General features: G+C 42.3%; 1 protein-coding gene across 2 annotated transcripts in view; it reads left to right on the forward strand.

Moving 5' to 3' along the window:
* Window positions 1-20,168, forward strand: part of AKT1 (AKT serine/threonine kinase 1) — a 77,955-nt gene that overhangs the window by 48,200 nt on the left and 9,587 nt on the right. For both annotated transcript variants that reach the window (XM_053945688.1, XM_053945689.1), the window contains exons 5-11: window positions 348-495; window positions 6,932-7,063; window positions 7,230-7,295; window positions 9,132-9,200; window positions 9,909-10,034; window positions 11,322-11,450; window positions 15,687-15,901. In XM_053945688.1, coding sequence (XP_053801663.1) covers window positions 348-495; window positions 6,932-7,063; window positions 7,230-7,295; window positions 9,132-9,200; window positions 9,909-10,034; window positions 11,322-11,450; window positions 15,687-15,901 — 885 coding nt within the window. The remainder of the gene's footprint in view (window positions 1-347; window positions 496-6,931; window positions 7,064-7,229; window positions 7,296-9,131; window positions 9,201-9,908; window positions 10,035-11,321; window positions 11,451-15,686; window positions 15,902-20,168) is intronic.

The raw sequence follows: 20,168 nt of genomic DNA on the forward strand, positions 1-20,168 counted from the left end.
AACCTTTTGCTTTTTGGTTTTGGCAAGTCTGTTTCGGTTATGTAAATCTCTGTGTCACCAGGTCATATCCTGAGCTGTTGACTGAATGCCCATTAGAAATTCTGTTATCCAAAAAGTCTTGTATTATGTCCAGACTGGGAAGACTTCAGTTGTCTCTTGTTTCTAGTATAATTAATAGAGATTTTAAAAATGCATTTTTACAGTGCTTGAAAATGTGCATAATTCATCATATCTTCCATTGATTCATGAGAGAGTGTTAGTGGCTCTGTATTCCTTGGTGATCCTTGCCATGGCAGATGGTAATCTAAAGCCACAAGTAATTAATGTCTTTGCCTATATTTTGCCAGGGAAGAATGGACAAAAGCCATCCAAACAGTAGCAGACAGCCTCAAGAAACAAGAGGAAGAGATGATGGATTTCAGATCTGGCTCTCCCAGTGATAATTCAGGTGCCGAAGAAATGGAAGTTTCTATGACAAAGCCAAAACACAAAGTGGTAAGTGGGTATAGCAGGAATGACTGTTTTTTAGGTCTTCTCAAATATAGACAAGAAACAGCCATCAAGCCATTTCTGCACCCCTGACAATTACAGGATTGGCTGTAGCTGCAGCTTCTGGAGGAAACAATTGTCTCAGCTGAGCAGAGCCTGTGTGGGTCTGCCAGAGTTCTGAGTTCACGTGTCCTTACTGGATGGCTTTCAAGGCCAGCTCAGGGCTGGGTTTGGTTTGCCTGTGGTACAGAGCCTGAAACCAAAGCTCCTGCCGGACCTTGTGACTCTGTAAACTCCTTGCAGGCTGGTGCAGAGGTATTCTGGTAGATTTGCAAGATTTAGGGTGGGTCCATGGATTTAATTGCTCTGGATTAAGGGTTTAGGTTAACTCCAGCCAGCCACTGCAGTGTTTGTCCGTAGTGCTCCTACAACTTGGGGTTTTGCATTAGGCACTACATAGTCTGAATGCAGAGGGCCAGCTAGGGAATGGCCTTCCATGACATGAGTATGTGCCAGAAGAGAGCCTGTTGAGCTTTTTTAGGTATCTGTCTTTAGTTTCTCTTTATTTCTTTCTATCCCATTGTTTGCTCTTCATATTTCTGTTTTCGAAAGTGTTCCCACCTGTTCCTGCAAGAGGGAATTGATGGAACCTTTCCCCATGCACATGCATTGTCTGTGGATTTTATGTGGGCACTCATCCCACCATTGTCATCCTCACCCACTTTCATAAATCTGTTTCAGTTTTGGGAAAGCCAACGAAATTTTTTATAGAAAAAGATATCCACTAGTGTCTTCACTGAGTCAGAGCTTGCCATTAGGCTTCTGGATCTTTTTGGCTGAATAGATCCTGCTTTTGCTGAGAAGTTCTCATAGAAATGCAAGAACCACCTCATTCATCAGATGGATACAGTCTTCTGAAACAGTGAATGTCTCTTCCTGGACATGTTAGTGAGCATAACCGAAATTATTACTGGGGTCCTGGCATCAACTGTATTGGGCAGTTTAACAGAAATTCTCACCCAGCTCTAGGGAATAATATGGAAAAGTTTGCTGTTGGGAGCATTTTAAATTTTTCCCCAAACAGAGGCTGCAGCAGCCTTTGGTTGTGTCAGTCCTATAGTTGCCATGTTGGCAATGGACACTGATCCAACAGTCTCTGCTCAGCCTCTGATTCCTCCAGTGTTTTACCTCATGGTGAAACAAATCAGAGCAAATGCCTGATCTGTGAGGCAGTGTCAGAGACTGGAAAGATGTCTCAAGACATTTTGGGATGTATGTGTGTGGGGAAGGGGACAATCAGGCCTTCCCCCGGTGAGACAGTGAAGTGCCCCGCAACCCCCCAGAGCCTGTGTGGCAGCCTGGCAGAGCTGCCAGGCGCTGACACGCCAGAGGCAGTGCTCCATTCTCCCCTAACCCAGCTCCTGAGTGGCCAAATGACCACAAGTCCTACCTGGGGGAAGGGCCAGTGAAGGCCAGAGGGGTATTTAGAGTCCAACACAAGGCCATCACCTTGTCTAGAGCCTACCTGTTCTTGGAGTTTCTATGTGGACACAGCTGGAACCCAGGAGTTGGTAGCTGTATGTGTGCTTTTCTAGATCTCTTCTGTCTTTTTTCTTCTCATTCCCTCTTGTTGGAATATTCTGAGTAACTTAACCATTGAATGGATTTATAGTTTGCTAAGGTGAATGGTCCTTCTCACGTTAATGCTGTGAGAAGTGTTTTATGTTGATTGGATGTTGTAGTAAACCTTTAGCCAAAGTTGCCTGATTTTCTAAAGTTTGCCAGTAAGTGTTGTTGTGTTGTTTTGCCCTCATGAGAATATCTGGTTGGTATTTCTCCCATGTGTCCAGCTCGGAAGAAGAAGATAGTTTTTGGTCAAAACCAGTGTTTTCTGGCAAAAAGGTCATGGAATCCCGGGTATAGAAGCTTGATTTGATGCAGACATGTGGTCTGAGAAGAACTTGCAGAAAACGCAGGTGTATATATTGGAGCTTTGTCAAAAGAAGGGAAAAATTGCCTGGTAAGGGTTCCATTTCGGAGTCCTAAATGGCTGCCCAGAAAGATGAAGAAGCATGTGTTGGAAGGGGCAGAGAAAGAGCCGATGAAGTTGCAAATTGCCTTGGAGGCTGAAACAATAGCTCGCCTCAGGGTGGAGTGAGAATTAACAGCCCAAAAGCAACTAGCCCGAAACCTGAGAAACCTGTTAAACAACTTTGTGCTGAACCAAAGAGCTTTAGAGTTGCAAATTAACACCATTGAGGAAGCTGTGGAGGATGAACCAGGGTCTTCCAGCTTAGGGGAGGAGTTGTGCCTCCCTGAAAGTGATTTCAACCCTCTCAGCTCTTCGGAGTTTGATTCAACAAAACCAAACCTCTCCTCAAACCATAAACTCCGCCCATCGGTAAAAAATGGGGAGTTGGACTCCCTGAGCGTGATGTCACTGATGTCACCTCCCTCCACTCCTTGGAGGAGGGGTTTGACTCAGCAAAGCCAACCCTCACTGCCCCCTACCTCAAGCCCTGCTATTCAGAGGCGGAGCTGATGGTGATGATCTCATACTCTGCAACAGAATTGGTTAATTTGCAAGGGAAAATTAGCAATCGTCTTAAAGAAAATAAAACTGAGAATGTTTTGAAAATTTCACTCATGCAGAGTGAAATAAAGCTTTCTGAGGAGGGAGTGACCGATTGTGTGAAAAGTTTAAACCTATTGGAGTGTATATTTGTTAGAGAGGGAAGAACTCATCCCTCTCCCCACTCCAACATGTGGTAAAATTACTGTGAGAGTATGGGAGGCAGTGGGCTTCCAGCCAGTGCATGGGAAACAGCCAGTGCCCTGTTGGCCTTCTCCAATGTTATTGTTATTTATTGCAAAATTTAAGGATCAAGCCCGAGACAAAAAACTCTCTGTGCCACCTCCAAAAAGTGGGAGAGAGTGGTGAATTCAAAGACCCTCAAAGTTTCCCTGTGCTTGCAATGGAGCTTTCCAAACTCCTCCTGCACTGCCTCCTCCTGGAAGCAGTGGGTATTGAGCCTTGCCGAGCACTAGGGGCCAAAGGTGGAACTGCAGAATCCGTAGCCCCTTGGGGAAAAAATACTTTTGTCATTGTGCAAGTTTGTTGTTTTAGTCTTGGTAATAACTTTGCATGTTTAAGTATATCCTGACCAGGCAGAAGACTGGGTGTATGTCTGGAAGTGGAATAAAGAGCTGCTTAAGCAGAAGTGGAAAGGACTCTAACTATACACACAGCTGTGAGATCTGCAGCTGGAAATACCTAAATTACTTGAATAAAGTCAGCTCTGGACAAAGAGGAGCACAGAGGGGCTGTATTGGACAATATAGTAAACAGAAGATCCAGTAGGAGATAAAGCTGCAATGAAATCTGAAATCTAAAATGAAATATGTTAAATGGTTTATAATTTTGTATTTTCAGAACAGTGTCCCCAGTATGCCAGCACAGTTGTTTGCTCCTGGATTAGTCGACAATCCTAGCAGGACTTTGTACCTAACAATTGTAGTAGCAAGTATGGTTTCAAGGCAGTGAGCAAGAAAGAAAAGAGAGTGGTGTCCTTTTCCCTAAGGGCCACTCTAACATTACACACACAGAACAAATATATGTTATTGGTTGACTTTTGAACTGGAGTCCGAATTTGCAAAATTGAATGTAACAGAATATGTAGATCCAATGGAAACTGTTTTGTCTAAAGTGAAAAGGCCTCAAAAGGATGGCTGGCTACTCTAACTCAAGTTAGCCTACATGGCTAAGAATGTTCATCAGTATTGTTAAGGTACTACATAACTTAAGTTTCGTTAGTGATGGTTGCATTTTTTATATGTTCTAAGGTTATTTTTACAGACTGTTAATTATTCAATGAAATTTTCTATAGCAGAGAACACAAAAGATTGCCAAGTAGATGCGTCCTCTTTTTGAAGTAGGTCTGAGTGGAACGAAGTTTTCTACTTCTAGAAGTGTTCCATGAGAGGCTGAAGTGGTGATAGGACAGAGGAGTTGCTGTCCTTTGCTGCATCAAGTGTTTACATGTTTTTATCTTGAAAGGTTTTAAGATATTTATGTTCATGTATGTTTATATGAGTTTGCTGTAATATTTTGAGATGTTCATATTTTCCCTCTGGTTGCCAGACTGTGTGGAAAGATTTCTCTCTCCAGTTTAGCTTTGGGAACTCACACATAGGATTTCATATGATGATGGAAACAAGTTTGTGTACCTCTTCCTATCTTCTCAGTGCAGAGTATAAAATTACTGTATTGAGGGAAGCGTGTGTAGTAATAGTAAGCAATGTGTGAGGCACAATTGTACAGAAGAAAGGAATGTTGAACTGTTGGTGGTCCTGGAATGAAGGAGAAAAGGGGCTGACAATGGAACTGAAGCGGAGCTGGGAAGTTCCAGCTGTAGATGAACAAGACATAAGTGATTAAGAGAAAAAATATTTAGGGTTTGAGAACTGCTGAAGAGTCTGGTAAAATTGGAAAGTATTTGGTCCAAACTCAGGACCTTGACTAAAATTATGTGCTCAGGAGGTTGGAATGACCGTTGTTATATATTGGACCCCACCCCTGAGGCAATTCAGACAATTAGGTAGTAGAATTTTACTGAACGTTTTTTCCCATGGTGCCCACTGACCTCTCCCTCTTTCCCTGGGTACAGGTTCTGGTAACCCCCCTGAAACCTGTTTGGTGGGAGGGATACCAGGGGCAGTTTGGGACATGTATATTTGTTCAAATGGTGCTTATACCTGGACCTATAAGATAATGGACTCCAAAAGGCAAAACAGCCTAACTATGATCCTTAAAGAATTTGACAAGGAGTGCAATGTATGGCACTATCAATAAGTCAAAGAGAATCCTAAATTGAACTCACCAAGCTATTTTGGAGCCCAGCTTACAGGTCCAGCAAGTACCAAAAATAATTGTATAAAATTGTATAAAACCTCACAGAAAAGGAGTGCTGTCTCAAGGAAGGCACAGGAAGTCACTGACCAAACTGCTGGACTCTTCAGGCACTGCAGCTGAAGGAATGGTTCATGAACTCTTCCCCCAGATCCTGATGTGCATTGCACCTCACTTGCAGTTCTAGAGACTCAGGGAGTGGGGAGCGCTGAACTGCATAGGAGGATATTAACTAGACTTATGTTTTGGTTATTGGAATAGCAATTGCCCATTATATGAGTTTTAGTGTACTTTCCTCTTCTTTCTGCTCTGTTTGCTAGATTAGACCACAAGAAGAAAGGTACCATTACTGTGGTTCTGTCTTGCGGCATGGGGGGGTTCTCAGAGACTGGAAAGGTGTGATGTCTCAAGATGCATGTGGGGGGGGAAGGGGCAGATCAGGCCTTGCCCTGGTGAGACAGTGAAGTGCCCCACAACCCCCCAGAGCCTCTGTGCCAGCCTGGCAGAGCTGCCAGTCGCTGACACGCCAGAGGCAGTGCTCCATTCTCCCCTAACCCAGCTCCTGAGTGGCCAAATGACCACAAGTCCTACCTGGGGGAAGGGCCAGTGAAGGCCAGAGGGGTATTTAGAGTCCAACACAAGGCCATCACCTTGTCTAGAGCCTACCTGTTCTTGGAATTTCTATGTGGACACAGCTGGAACCCAGGAGTTGGTAGCTGTATGTGTGCTTTTCTAGATCTCTTCTGTCTTTTTCTCCTCATTCCCTCTTGTTGGAATATTCTGAGTAACTTAACCATTGAATGGATTTATAGTTTGCTAAGGTGAATGGTCCTTCTCACGTTAATGCTGTGAGAAGTGTTTTATGTTGATTGGATGTTGTAGTAAACCTTTAGCCAAAGTTGACTGATTTTCTAAAGTTTGCCAGTAAGTGTTGTTGTGTTGTTTTGCCCTCATGAGAATATCTGGTTGGTATTTCTCCCATGTGTCCAGCTCAGAGTGCATGAACCACTGGAAAGCCCTTCCAAAAGTCCCATTGAGCAAGTAGATAGAAGCCTTACAGGGAGTCAGTTTGTCTCTGGTTTTTGGTACTGTTCCATGAAGCACAAGAAAACTGGTCTCCTAGAGAGGTGGGGAACATCAGAAAAAAGGTGTGGGTTTAATCCGTGGAATGAGAGCAGCATGTGCCTTTTAATGAACGTCTGCACTGGCTAAGAGGTCAGAATGGCTATGGATTAATATGATCAGTGTTACTTGTACAGTTCAGTGTTGAGTCATGCAACAGAGCGTTCAGTTAATTGAAATCTTATGGTTTTCTGTAGATAGTTTGATTGATTATCTTTGGGAGTGCACTGGCATTCATTTTTGTGGAAGAATCATTTCTGCTCCTGAATTCTACTAAACAAAAGCATTAAAAAACCCACACGTGTGACATATGCGATGCATTCTCACATGAATGAGAAATTCTCGTCTGAGAATAATACACTTCTTGTTAGATCATGTAATTAATTTCTTCTTTATCTGTATCCTTAACAGACCATGAATGAGTTTGAATACCTTAAGCTACTGGGAAAAGGCACTTTTGGAAAGGTCATTTTAGTTAAAGAAAAAGCAACTGGACGGTATTACGCTATGAAAATTCTGAAGAAGGAAGTTATTGTAGCAAAGGTGAGTAGATGGGAAACGTTGGGATGTGGTTTACCCTTGATACTGCCTTTGACAAAGTCATGGGAAGGATTCTTGGGGTAATTGTAAATAATTGCTCTGTTAGTGTTTGAAATGGACGCCTGATCTGGGGAATCACTTTGCTGATTTCCTTCTGCTTGCATTTCAGGATGAAGTAGCGCACACGCTGACAGAAAACCGGGTTTTACAGAACTCTCGGCACCCATTCTTAACAGTAAGCATTTCTGCCTCTGCACACTGTAACTTGATATCACCACCACCGAGGCTTTCCTTATTTTTTGTTTCTTACTTAATGCATCTGAGATCTGTGTTTACAGAGTGGCTTTGTAGTTTTGTAGCCTTCCATTTTAGGGGTGCATAATTGAAAGTACTTTTTCAAGTTTTCTGATTCTTGCAGGCAGGTCCTTAGCACCTCTTGAAGACAGTGTTTCAGGCTGTGGTTTGACATAAGGGCTCACCCATTTAATGACTTGCTATCTCTGAGAGGAGTATCTGCTTTCCTTGCCCTTCAAATGTTTGGTCTCCCCTTTGTAGCAGAGGTCAGGGTGATTCTGTTCTGTGGCAAACAAATTCAGGAAGACATACTGGGGAGAAAAACCTTTGATTTTGTCTTTGTTGTTTTTCTAAGCTCCCAGATAGGCTCACCAGTGGAATCAGAGCACTGGTAATGCCAGCCAAAGTGGAATGGAAAGGAGAAGAGCAGGACTGTGCTTTATCTGCTGCTATCCTTTTGAATAGTAAAGTCAATCCATACTCTAATTTTAGAGCTCCAGTGCCAGCAGTCTCTCTGGGCTGAGTTCAGATATCCAAGTTCCATCTCAAGATTTTGTTTCTAATATTTATTACAAGTTGTCTCTGAATTGTTTACAACTGCTTAAAGCCTCTAAGAGACTGCATAGGATCCTGGTTGTTTAATTTGGCCAGGTACAAGGGCTTAGCTGGAACTCAGACCTTTTAAGCATGACCTCTAGAAGTAAATATTGCCTGTATTGAGTAAAATCAATAATGTTGACATGTCTAAAACCTGGTCCTTCATTTTTCCGGAAAAAAATATGACTGGTTTAAAAGTGCCACCCTTTGTAATGAAGACAATAATATCATATGCAGTATTTTCTTTTTAATGCTTTTATAAACCCAAATATCCAAAACAAGGGCTGTCTTGAGATGTTAGCTACAAGACTGGGTTTAGCTTGGGTACTAGGAAAAAGTTCTTACCCAGAGAGTAGTTGGGCCCTGGAATAGGCTGCCCAGGGAAGTGGTCACAGCACCAGCTTGACAGAGTTCAAGAAGAATTTGGACAACACTCTGGGGCCCCTGGTGGAATTCTTGGGGTGGTCCTGTGCAGGGCCAGGAGTTGGACTTGATGATTTTTTTGGGCCCCTTCCAGCTCAGCATATTCTGTGATGATAGCCTTAATACTATGGCAAACAAGTTGATGTTACTCTTGCCACAGGAATACATGTGACAGGCCTATACACAGGCGCCTTGTGACTCTCCATCACAGCCTCCATCTGGTCTGTTTTTGTGAATTGCTCACAAAGTGGTATTGCCAGTGTTGGCCAATCCCCTGGCAGGCTGTCAGCAGGGAGCAGTTGCAGGCAGCAGGGCAGAGGCCAGGGGGCTGGTGTGTGAAAATGCATATGTTTCATGTAAGAGGTCTTGTAGTCAGTGTGGTAAACCTTGTGCTCCAGGGTTTGGTTGTGGCCTCTTTTCTGTCAGTTGAACCTGTGGCCAGAGGAGGAAACTTCAGTTACTGTTGGTACACTTTGATTCCCTGCTAATAGGCCAGGACTTTGTTTCGCAGCATTTTAGGTGATGGTGGCTTCTGCAAGGAATTTGTTTAATGGTTTATTAAATTCATTTAATGAAATAAGTTGGCGGTGAATCAGTCCTCAGCTGCAATAGGAAAATACAAGTATTATATAAGGTATAAGGACAAAAAGTTCACTAAAATAGAAAATTTCATGTCTGCTTCTGAAAATCTATTAAAAATGCTTTTCTAACTGTCACTATGATCTGCCTTCTAAGTTTTGGTTTAAATCTGTTTCAGGCCTTAAAGTATTCCTTTCAGACACATGATCGCTTGTGTTTTGTTATGGAGTATGCTAATGGAGGGGAGGTAAGGGAAATACAGTAATGTTTAATACTTTAGGATTTTCCTGTTCTAGTACTAATTTTGCCTGACATTATTTAGCTAAGGTCCATTTTTGCAATTCTATTTAATCCAAATTGTCCCAATTAAACAGAGCTGTTCAAAGGTTTAATTAATATGAAGAAGTAAGACTTAATTTTTTCAACTCCATTTTTAGAACATAGAGATTTTGGGCAGAGGTTCATATTTTACATGACAGCAATATACTGTAATCTGACATTTAGAAGTTCAAGAAGGCAAGGTTGCTTTCTAGTTGCTCTAGTTGTCAGATAAGTTTTAACACTTAAATTAATATTGTGAGTATACTTGGAGGGAGAACTAGAAACTGCCGACTGCTATTACAGTCAGGAAGGAAAAGTTAGAATATTAACATTTCTCTAAATCATGCATTAGGCTGTAGGTTTTATATGTAATTGTAATTCAGTCAAAAATAGTTTTATAATTTTCTGAACCTGTAAAACTGTAGTACATGAACTGGTTATCAGTGTGCATCTGTGAATATGAGACATAATTATCTAATCATTTAATTTATGATGCTTTTTAACACATTTGGGAACACAGCTGGGTGAGGGTGGGGTTTTCTCTTAGTTAATAGCACCTTCCAAGCAGCATGGCTTGTGAACTGCAAGATATAATTCAGAAACATTTAAAGTTAACAAATTACTGTTCTTGTAGTTGTTTTTCCATCTGTCAAGAGAGCGTGTCTTCTCTGAAGACCGAGCTCGGTTTTATGGGGCTGAGATTGTTTCAGCGCTGGATTACCTGCATTCAGAGAAGAATGTGGTTTATAGAGATTTGAAGGTACGTAGAAAAATCATTTTCAGGCTTTTGGTGTTTGGCTTTTTGTTTGTTGTTTAAAAAAAGCAAATTATCCTGAACCATTAGAAATCCTTTCCTGACTGAACTTTATCCAAGCTGTTGTTGCAGCTGTTGGGCTGGACTTTACAGGATGTCTAAACCCTTTGATAGTCCAAGAAACTGCATAAGGCATTTATTGCGGCTCTGGCAGCATTTCAGAGAACATGAAGGGTTACTGGGCTATAGGGGTTTCATTTTCACTTGCTCATGTTCTGAGAGGAGTTTTTCCGGTGCTTCTGCATGGTGGAGCATAATCCTGGTCTTAGCAGAGAGATGGGAGTTCACACTGCATGGATGTTGTGCTTCCTTGCAGTGTGCTCACATCATTTTCATAGTAGCTGCTTGCAGTTAGAAAACTGCCTATGCTTCAAGTTACTAATTTGTTTGGGGAGCACAGAAGAGGAAAAGAAACCCCAACCAAACAAGATATCTCAGGGCAAACAAACTTGAGAAATTCTCAAGGAAAATGCAACAATAGTATTTTCTTTCTTCCTGAGAAGAGTTTTCAGAACACGATGAAGGGATCCTGGTAGTTTATTTAGGGGCAGTCTAAAATGAAGCATGCTCTGTAATGTTCTCAGACTATGTCAGAGTAATTTTGGGATCTCTGCTGGGATTTTATCTTCCATATCACTGTGATTCCCCTGTAATGCACTTTATTGATACACTGAGGAAAGTGTCCTAATACCTGGTGACTTTCTCAAAAACCAGATGTTCAGGGTGTGATGAATACCATGTGCTGAGTAAACGTATATAGTGATTCTCATTTAAAGAGTCTCTTTGGAAATGGTTCCTTAACCTTGCATATGATTTCTGTTTTATTTATTTTATGCTATTACTTATTGGTACAGATTATTTAATAAAGTCAGAGTAAAAGCAGACATGAAGTTGTGTGAGGGGGAATACTTAATATACTTTCTAAAGAACTGGTGTTCTATTGATGATGATATTGTAGAAGCATAAATACAATGTTCATGTTCTGCATTCTTTCTGTATATATGGTAGGTTACCCCAAGACTACAAACTAGTTACTTAATGTTCCCTAAAGGACTGAGGAAAATGTTACAAATGTATATTTACATTTTGCATGCTCTGGCAGCTGCTCTGGCTCTGACCCCAGTGAGGATGAGGTTCAAAACTGATCTGCAAAATTCATGTCTTTGATTATCCTGCTCAGGATCAGTGTATGTTACAGGTAATCATGTCTTTTAATTTGGCTTTTCTTCCCAGTTGGAGAATCTTATGCTGGATAAAGATGGACACATAAAAATAACAGACTTTGGACTATGTAAAGAAGGCATCAAGGATGGAGCAACAATGAAGACTTTCTGTGGCACTCCAGAGTATCTTGCACCAGAGGTATGTTTATGTTGACAGTTGTGTTAAATTGCCTTCTTACGTGCCTTCCATGGTAGCAGTAGGAGTACAGAATAATTCCTGTGCCATGATGTGCTCATGCACTAACTGCTGTTACATAATTACACATCCTGAGACTCCTTTATTCATAGTGATCTGGAACACATCTTTAGCATAATGATACATGGTAATTTTTTGGCAGGGTAGTTTCTTCCACTTGACAGAATATGTACATTTTACTGGAACAGTGCTTGTTTCTTGTATCAAGTACATAATTTAAAAAAAAAACCCTTTTAATCACTTCAAATATTTCATGATAGATTACCTTTTTTGCAGCTTGCTATGTTTTGTCCTAGTTGAAAGGTTATCAATAGGACTTCACTTAAGAAGTAGAAGTATTGTCCAATTCTTTTACTATTTTAGGGCAGTAAAAGTTGACATGCTTTCAGAAACAGGACAGACCAAGATTTTTCTGTGTTATTTAACATGGCATGCATTAAAAATGCTGACTGTTTTATGACTATAAAAGCACAAGATATTTCTCAGTGTTGATTTGAGCACTCCAGTTTCAGAGGAAATAAATCCAGGCAGAGGATCTCAGTTCCCAAACAGTATGTTTCGGGGAATTTTTTTTATGCAAATTTTTTTTTTTTTTTTTCCTTTTCAAGTGCAAAATGCAAATGCGTGTTTGCAGGTTTGTTCCTGGAAGCACTGTGAGTTGTGCAACAGAGGTGGTGTTAGAACTCGGAGTGAGTTAGGGGCAGTTGAGAAGTGAGATCAGGTTGCAGGGGGATGTGCGTACGCTGGTGCTCCACAGGCACACACTGGTTTCTCTGCCCACACTCTGAGCTGTGTGGAAGTGAACTCCTGCACTCATAGGGCACGAAGCCCGAGCCAAAGTGGTGTGCCTTGCACGAGGGCTGCTTCCCTTGCAGTGGGGCTTTGCTTCCCGTGGCGTTTACATTTCCATCCTGCTCGGAGCACATGCAGAAGCGAGCCTTGGGCTGCCGGCAGGTTATGGATTGTTGGCACAGCTTTCCTTTGAGCTGGGAGACTTGAGCCTTGCAAACCTGCCTTGAACTGAACTGTGTAAAAGTAACAAAGATGGAAAACTGGCGTGGAGGAGGAATATTTCTGCTGTGAGCTGATGTCCTTGCTGATCAGCGCTTTTGTGCTCCCTGCTTTCATAGTGGTGGCAGCGTGCTCTTGGGTTTTGTTTGCTTTTTGTTGTTTTTTTTTTAAACTCCCAGCTGCTTTCAAGGGCCTCCAGTCCTTTGTAATAATGAAGAACGTGGGCACCTGTCGAAGTAGCTTGCAGCAAAGAGGTGGAGCCAGTCTCATGATGACTGCCAGCTTTTCCATGGATCACCAGAAGTCTTCAGTGAATCTAAATTGGGGTCCATGCACTACAATTTGAGATTTACTGATGCAGAGAGTAATTAGCAGCATGACGGAGTGTTTATTATTCATAAACATGCCTTTTATTTTTGCTTCCCTCTTAAAATCAATTGCTGAACTTCAGTTTCTCATCAAGGATTTTATGAGGATGCTAAAAATATTTATTGTTTTTGTTTTTCCTAACTTGGAATGTGGGGATTCCCTGTGCAGGCAGTTGGGCTGTTCTTTCTGTTCTGTTAGTTGCTATTTATTTTTTCTTTTTTAATATTTATAATGAGTTGGCTCATCCAAAAACCCTGAAGGACAAATCCTTTTGATTAACTCAGTTCTCTCCCTTACTTGCAAATCCCATCTGTGAGTTGGAGTGTTAAATTCTGGGGAGGCTTTTGTCATCTGGTTGATAGCATGCAAAAATCTGGAAATTGTGTGCAAGTGATCTTCTGTGCATTTAAGGTCATACATCCTTAAAAGCAGGGATGTCAATGCTCCTGTCTGCATTTGTAACTTGAGTCCAGCACAGCAGTGTGTCTGTACAGTTGCTGCATCGTTGTTTTTAGGTTCATACTGGAATCTCATGCATGGATGACAGTGACTGACCCGTGTCAACTTTGATGTGTCAGATGCATCAATGGCTGTGATGTGTACAGCTGTTCTGCCTTCTCTTTCGAATTCCATCTCACAACAGTCTAGAGCTGCTTGTTAAGAAATTATGACCCCTTAATTTAAGTGAAATGACCTTGTTACTTTACTGCTCCCCAGCTATCCAGTGTCTTGCAAGAAATCATGGATGAGTGCAATATCTTTTTTTGTTACGGTGCATTTTTGGTACTCACTCCATTGTTCTCTTCTACACAATCACTAATATGATGATACAGTCATTGTGCTGAAGAACGTTGAAGAAATAAGCATTTTATATTCTGTTTAAAATTAATGGAGGTGAAGGAAATAGTTGTAGTTAGTAATCTAGTTTATAGTACAGAGTATTAATACACTTTTTAAAGTAACATTTGAAGTGTTTACTGCATTTCAAAAGCACCTGTAACATTAACTACGTGCACAACAAAGGCCTCTGTGGTTTTCTTTTTCTTTCAGTCTCTCCTATTGCATTTCTTGCAGCAGTTTAAAAAACAAAAATACAAATCAGAGGCCGTGTGAGTGTTTTATTTTAGGCAAGCCAAGTGTAGGGGAGTGTGAACAGGAAGCGCTGGTTGAGCGGGGTGACTCAGAGCGGGAACTGCATTGTCACACAATCCCCGTGAGCCGAGGGCTGCCGTGCCTCGGGAAGGACGGGGCCGGCTCCTGGAATCCCAGCCGGCGGCAGCTGTGCCGGCCGTGTACATGGAGGGGGCAGCTGCACAGCCAGCTGTCGTTTGGTGTGAATCATACGGCCGGGGATGCTGTAAATAGACCGACGTGGGGTAATCTAATACCTGGCAGCCTTTTGAATTTTACTGCAGGCCCTCTCCCTCGTTCAGATAATTAAGGGGAATAATTAGTGAATAAAGAGAGGCAGAGTGCAAACAGTTGTTACATGAAGTGCCTCGATGCTTCTTTTTTATGTGCAAAACCTTTATATCAAGATTTGTAAGACATTAAGATCTTGCTTTTGTTAAACTTGCACTAACTTAGGCTCTTTTACCTTTTTAATTTTGAATATTAAGTATTCTGAATCGCAGGAATGTAAAGCTCACACAGACACTGTCCAGTAGGAAAACAGGATAGTGGTGCAGTTGTGGTTTGTGCATTTAGCAAGAGTAAGCAGCTCAGTGCAGGACTATGCAAGGAGTAAAGATGATAACTAAAACCTGAGGACAGGGTCTGGAACATGAGATCATGATGTCAGCTACGGACAACTGCATAGGAGACACAAAGTCTAGAGCAGCCCTTGTAACTTCCACTGCACAGGCCACAAAACACTCCCCACTCCTTTCAGCAACACACTGTACAGAAGATCAGAAATGCACTGTGGCAGGGCTTCTCTGGAGCCAGGCAGGAGAGGTGGAGAGTGCTGCTGGGGTCCTGAGTCCCTGTACCAGCCACTGCTTTGCTAGGTAGAAGTACCCAGGGGAAAGGAAGAATGAGCTGTGCAGGGCTCCTTTTGCTGTGAGACCTGGCAGAAATCCACCCCAGTGACTGATCCTGTGTTTGCAGCCCTCTGAGCAGAGGCAGGAGTGCCTTTGGAGCGGGGCAAAGGGTTGGAGGGAAAACGTTTCGAGACAATTTGGCTGCCATTTTACAGCCTTAGAGGCAGTCAAATGTTAGAAGTGTTGTTCTGGCTCTTAGTGTTTAATGTAGATTAGTCATTGAGTATTTGTGGGTGGTCTTTTAGGATGTGCAGAGCCACCCCTTTTGGGATGCAGGTTAATAAGAAGATGATGGATATGTTTGGCTTTTTGCTTGTGAAGGAACAGGTTGATGGCCTTTTCTCCCTGTACTGTCTCCTTGGTGGGTTGGGGTTTTTCTAAAAACTTGGATCCCCTTTGGAACAGTTTGTGATGAATAAGTGAGCGTTTAACAGCTAGCTCTGTAATGTGAGAACAGTTCTTGGCCTTTGGACTTTCAAAGGTTGTGCTTATCATGCCCATAATGTGAGGGAGGATGGGAGAAGGAAGACAAGGAAGCTGCTGTAACATACCTGCTGCCTTCTTTTCCCCCTCTGCTCACCCAGGATGGTGAGCATGGATGCCAGTTCTTTTCACATGGTTCTTCTTCAAATACTCTGCTGATAGATTTGGCTGTGTTGTGAAAGATGGACTTGCTGGGGTAAATTCTGCTTCTTGAGTTCTGTGTTAATGCCTGGTTTGGGTGTATCTTCAGAAGCCTTTTTCTTACAATCTGCAGGTTCTGGAGGATAACGACTACGGCCGTGCAGTGGACTGGTGGGGTTTAGGAGTTGTGATGTATGAAATGATGTGTGGCCGGCTCCCTTTCTACAATCAGGACCATGAAAAGCTCTTTGAACTCATCCTTATGGAGGAGATCAGATTTCCACGCACATTGTCACCTGAAGCAAAATCCCTCCTGTCAGGTTTGCTGAAGAAAGATCCTAAGCAAAGGTGAGGCTGTTGCTTAATAGTTGCACTTTCTCTAAGGTCTTTGAGACAAAATTGTAATTTAATTTTTAATCTGTTCATATTGATTATCCAACAAGATGCAGCAAATGGGTGTACTAATTTATTTTTAACTTTTTATATGAGCTGACAGTGTAAATAGCAACATGAAGCAGCTTTGTTGCTGACAGAGTTTGGTGGCTGCCATTAAAGCAAAACTATAGCCTGGGAGAAACAAAGTTAACCCTGCCTTTGGTTGTAATGAATCCAGTGGCTGCTGTCATGCTCTACACCAAATGCTTTTATCTTCTGTTGCAGTTGAGACTGCTGTCCCTTTCTTGAATTTTTGTCTAGATATGTGTCAGTGATTTAGCATCCTGCTTTGGACAGTAGGTGGTGGTGTTTGTACCATGATTGTTGTGGAGTTTATACCATGCTCAATTGACTTTTCCTATATCCTCCTTTTGTTTTTGTTTTTCTTTTATTGCTGTATTTTTTAAAAAATAACCTCTGATTTAAAAAGAGAAAAAAAAACCACAAAAAAAGCCCCTAATGGCTAACAAACAAAAAATGGAACAAGATCCAAAAAGGATGTTGTCCTTCACAGAGATAAACATCAGTTTAAAAACCTGCCATCTTGTCAACCCAGACATTTTTAAAACAAATAATGTTGTGATTCTGCCCCTGATCTCCTGTCCTGAACCCTCCACTGTTAATGGGCCCCAAATAGGAAACCTTTCATGTGAGGTGCAAGCAGAGAATTCCGGTTTACTTTCTGGTGTTTGTTTAGTCTCCATGCATGTGTGTGAACACAGCAGGAAAATGGGATTGCCAGTACCTGGAGGATACTTGTAGCAAGGATTTCTGTCATCACTGTAGGCTATTTCCTTCACTATTTTTTGATGGAAAATCCTGTTGGGAGGTCTCGTAATGCAAATCCACAGTTTTTAATGTTGGAGGATTGATCTTGGTGGTGCTGTGGGGAGCGGGGCATGGCTGCCCAGAACGTGGCCAGCCCTGTACAAGGTGGCAACAGCTGCAGCCCCTCCTGAACCCAGAGGGGACCTCACCTCCAGGAGAAGGTTGTGTAATTGATGAGCAGCCCCCAGGCTCTGTGCTCTGTGAGCCTGGCTGCAGCCCCTGCCAGCAGCATTCCTGTCCAGTAAAGCACTGGGTTAAATGCAATTGTGACCCTTTCATAGCTTATTCAGGTGGGGCCTTTCAATCACAGGGAACACAGGCAGCATCTGCTGCAGTTTGTTCTTAAAGGAGCGTCTCTGATGAGTCAAAATGCAATTTGTTTACAAACAAAGAATACCCACTCGTTTCTAATTACGAGATTTTCCCAATGCCAATAATTACTCCACAATATGCTCACTTTATACAAATAGCCACTTCTTCACATGTATCTTCTGCAGGCTTGGAAGCAGTGCTGCTCTGATCTAGTGGACAGATGATTTTCATGCTGCTGATAGAAATAACTGTTGACTAGACAAGCCTGCACACATGCCTTATTGTAATTATGCCTAATTACACTGGTGCTTCCCAAGCTTTTTTACATCATGGACTGTTCTTAAATACTGGTTTCTCCCCAGTTAGTGTTCCCATAACTTTAACTGAAGTTGTGGTTCAGCAAATCCCCTGCACTTTGGGACATTTCAGGCAGCATGGAGAACTGATCTGGAAGCACTGGAGGTAGAAGTCCTGCATCCTGCCCTTGTAGTGTTATGTTCCTTTTTTCTGGGTGGTCTGGGTGCTGGGGAGGGCGCCTGGCATACTTGGTAGTTGACTCACAGTGTGCTCATGGAGCCATATGGACAAAAAACAGCCAGAGAGCTACTGAAATACATACACCGAAAAGTTACGTAATAATATGATAGTCTGGGCTTTGGGGAGCCACTGTGTAATTCAACAGAAATGCCCTCTGGTGCCCAGTGGTGGACAGAAGTTGGTGTCATTGTAATGTTTGTGGCAGAAAGCATCAGAATTGGCAGCGTAACTTTGGATGAACTTTAGAGTGAGATGGAGGAGACAGCCAAAACCATGAGAAAAAGGAAACTGGGAGATGTTGTCACTTCCCCTAAAATCATCAGAAAAAAACAACCAACCCAACAATAAAGGTTGATATAATGAAGCTTAGTGCCAAGGATACTTTAGGTTAAATATCAGGGAGCTAGGTAACTGTGATCTGTATTAGTGAATTAAATCTTAAAAATGACCTGTTGTACCTGAGCTGGATATACTGAAGCAGTGTTAGTGCACTGTGTTCAGTAATACCAGTTCAGTCTCAAACTCCCAGGCATATGGAGAAAATGCGAAGAACAATAAATTGTATTCTGCTTTTAATCATGGCTATTTCCTAAATTTGGTCATACGAAATCCATTTTGTAAGAGAAAAGGAATTTTGAAGTTTCTTTTGGGATCAATAGAAGTTTATTAATCTTGTAATGTGAGCCCTAATTTTCCTAAGAAGGAAAAAATCTATTCTGTAAATATTTCCTGTTAATGTGACCTGAAATTCCCCTTCACTGCTTTGTGACATGGATCAAATGAAAGAAGGTAATCAGAGCATTTTTTCATACATGAAACAACACATTTTTTGCCTTTTATTGTTCTTCCTCTGGCTGCAGAGACTGCAGCCTGTGAAAGTGGGCATGGATCAGAGCACCCCATGTAATTGGGCTAAGTTTAGATGTGTGGGTGGGTTTATAATCAGTGTCTTGCAAGCTCTGAATCTTGGCAGGTTTTTAACTTGATAGAACTTCAGGATGGTTTAATCTGAATTTTGATCATTGGATTTCACTACGTGCCTCAGTCCCTGTCATAGGCCAGGGTTGTTCAGCCTGGGGTTTGTCACAGGCTGCTTCACCTGCCTCTGTGGTGGTGCTGTTGGACATTGCCATTCCATTGCCATTCAGCAAGAGCAAGAGGAAGATGATGCAGCCTGTTCAAAGATCTGATGACTTGAAAGAGTTGCAGTTGTGGCTTTGAAGAGCTGAAAGTGCTCCCTGGGCCCTCGTGGTCAGTTTTTGCAGTGACATGGAGATCTGGTACTTCATTCTTCCCTAGCCATGATGGTTCTTTTCATATCCACATGAAAGTTTGGTCACAGATGTTCAGGAATGTGAGAGTTGATCAAGCCCTTACTGGTATGAAAATTGAACTCATTGGTTTTTTCCCTAGTGAAAGGAGGAGATTTGTAGTTAAGCTGTGTGTCTGTGTCCTCTCTGCTGCTCTGCTACAGGAAGGTTAGGTGGCTCTTGAGCACCCTTGCTCTCAGGCACAGGGAGGTCTGCAGCCCTCACAGCCACTGCTGGTGTTGGAAGAGTTAGAAGTGACACTTGAGGGGACTTCAGGGGCCTGGAGATGGTCCCAGCTGGCTGGTGGCCAGCAGATGGAGGTAACCTTGAGGAGCTGGTCCTCTTGGACAGCACATTTGGGTGCCTTGTGGACACGCAGAGTTTTGGAGCCACACATGACAGGTGACTTGTGTTTGCTCTGAAACGTGTGTGCCTTAAGTAGGAAAGTGCTTCTGCCTCCAGACAGCTTCAGGGTCCTGTGTATCAGCTGAAGTGCAAAATGCTCATGTCTTCATGTTGCACCTGGTGCTTTGAGACAGGCTGAGATTTAGCTGTTGTGTATGATAATTTTAGTCTAAATCAGTTCTGTCCACAGCAATTTAGACACAATCAAACAGTTCTCCCACAGAGATCTAAACTGAAGCTGAGAAAAACATAAAAGGCAAGTTTAAAGATTTTTTTCTCCCAGCTTTCCAGAAATCACTATTTTAGAGACTTCCCAAGCTTCACCAACCTCAAACGTGACTCCTCTCGATTACTTGTGTTGCAAAGTGGGAGCTTTTTCAGTGCTTTTTGGATCTACCATGTTTGTGTCACATGCATGTGGTTAATGAAGAAGTGGGGAAGTAAAGCTCAGCAAAGAGCTGGGAGTTAGCTGCATTAGGCTTTCCAAATGTTTTAATCTCTGAGCAGGAAAACACCCAAAGACTCTGGGTACAGGGCTTTGGGAAGAATTTGGCCTTTTCCTTCCAAATCTGGAGTATTCAAATCATGCTGTTCTCAAAGCCAAAGACAGCTTCTCTGTGCTGATAGTGCCAGTCACAGGAAACTGATGTGGATACAGCTCCCAAATCCTTCCTGTGGCTATTAGAATCCTCTGAAGGTAAGGGCTGTAGTAAAATAAGCTACTGTTGTCCATCTTGACTGTATCAGAGAAGGAGAAATAAAGAGTCTGTGTGCTTGGAGCTGGTGAA

The sequence above is a fragment of the Vidua chalybeata genome, chromosome 6 (genome assembly GCF_026979565.1).
Source record: "Vidua chalybeata isolate OUT-0048 chromosome 6, bVidCha1 merged haplotype, whole genome shotgun sequence".
In the NCBI taxonomy this organism is placed as follows: domain Eukaryota; kingdom Metazoa; phylum Chordata; class Aves; order Passeriformes; family Viduidae; genus Vidua; species Vidua chalybeata.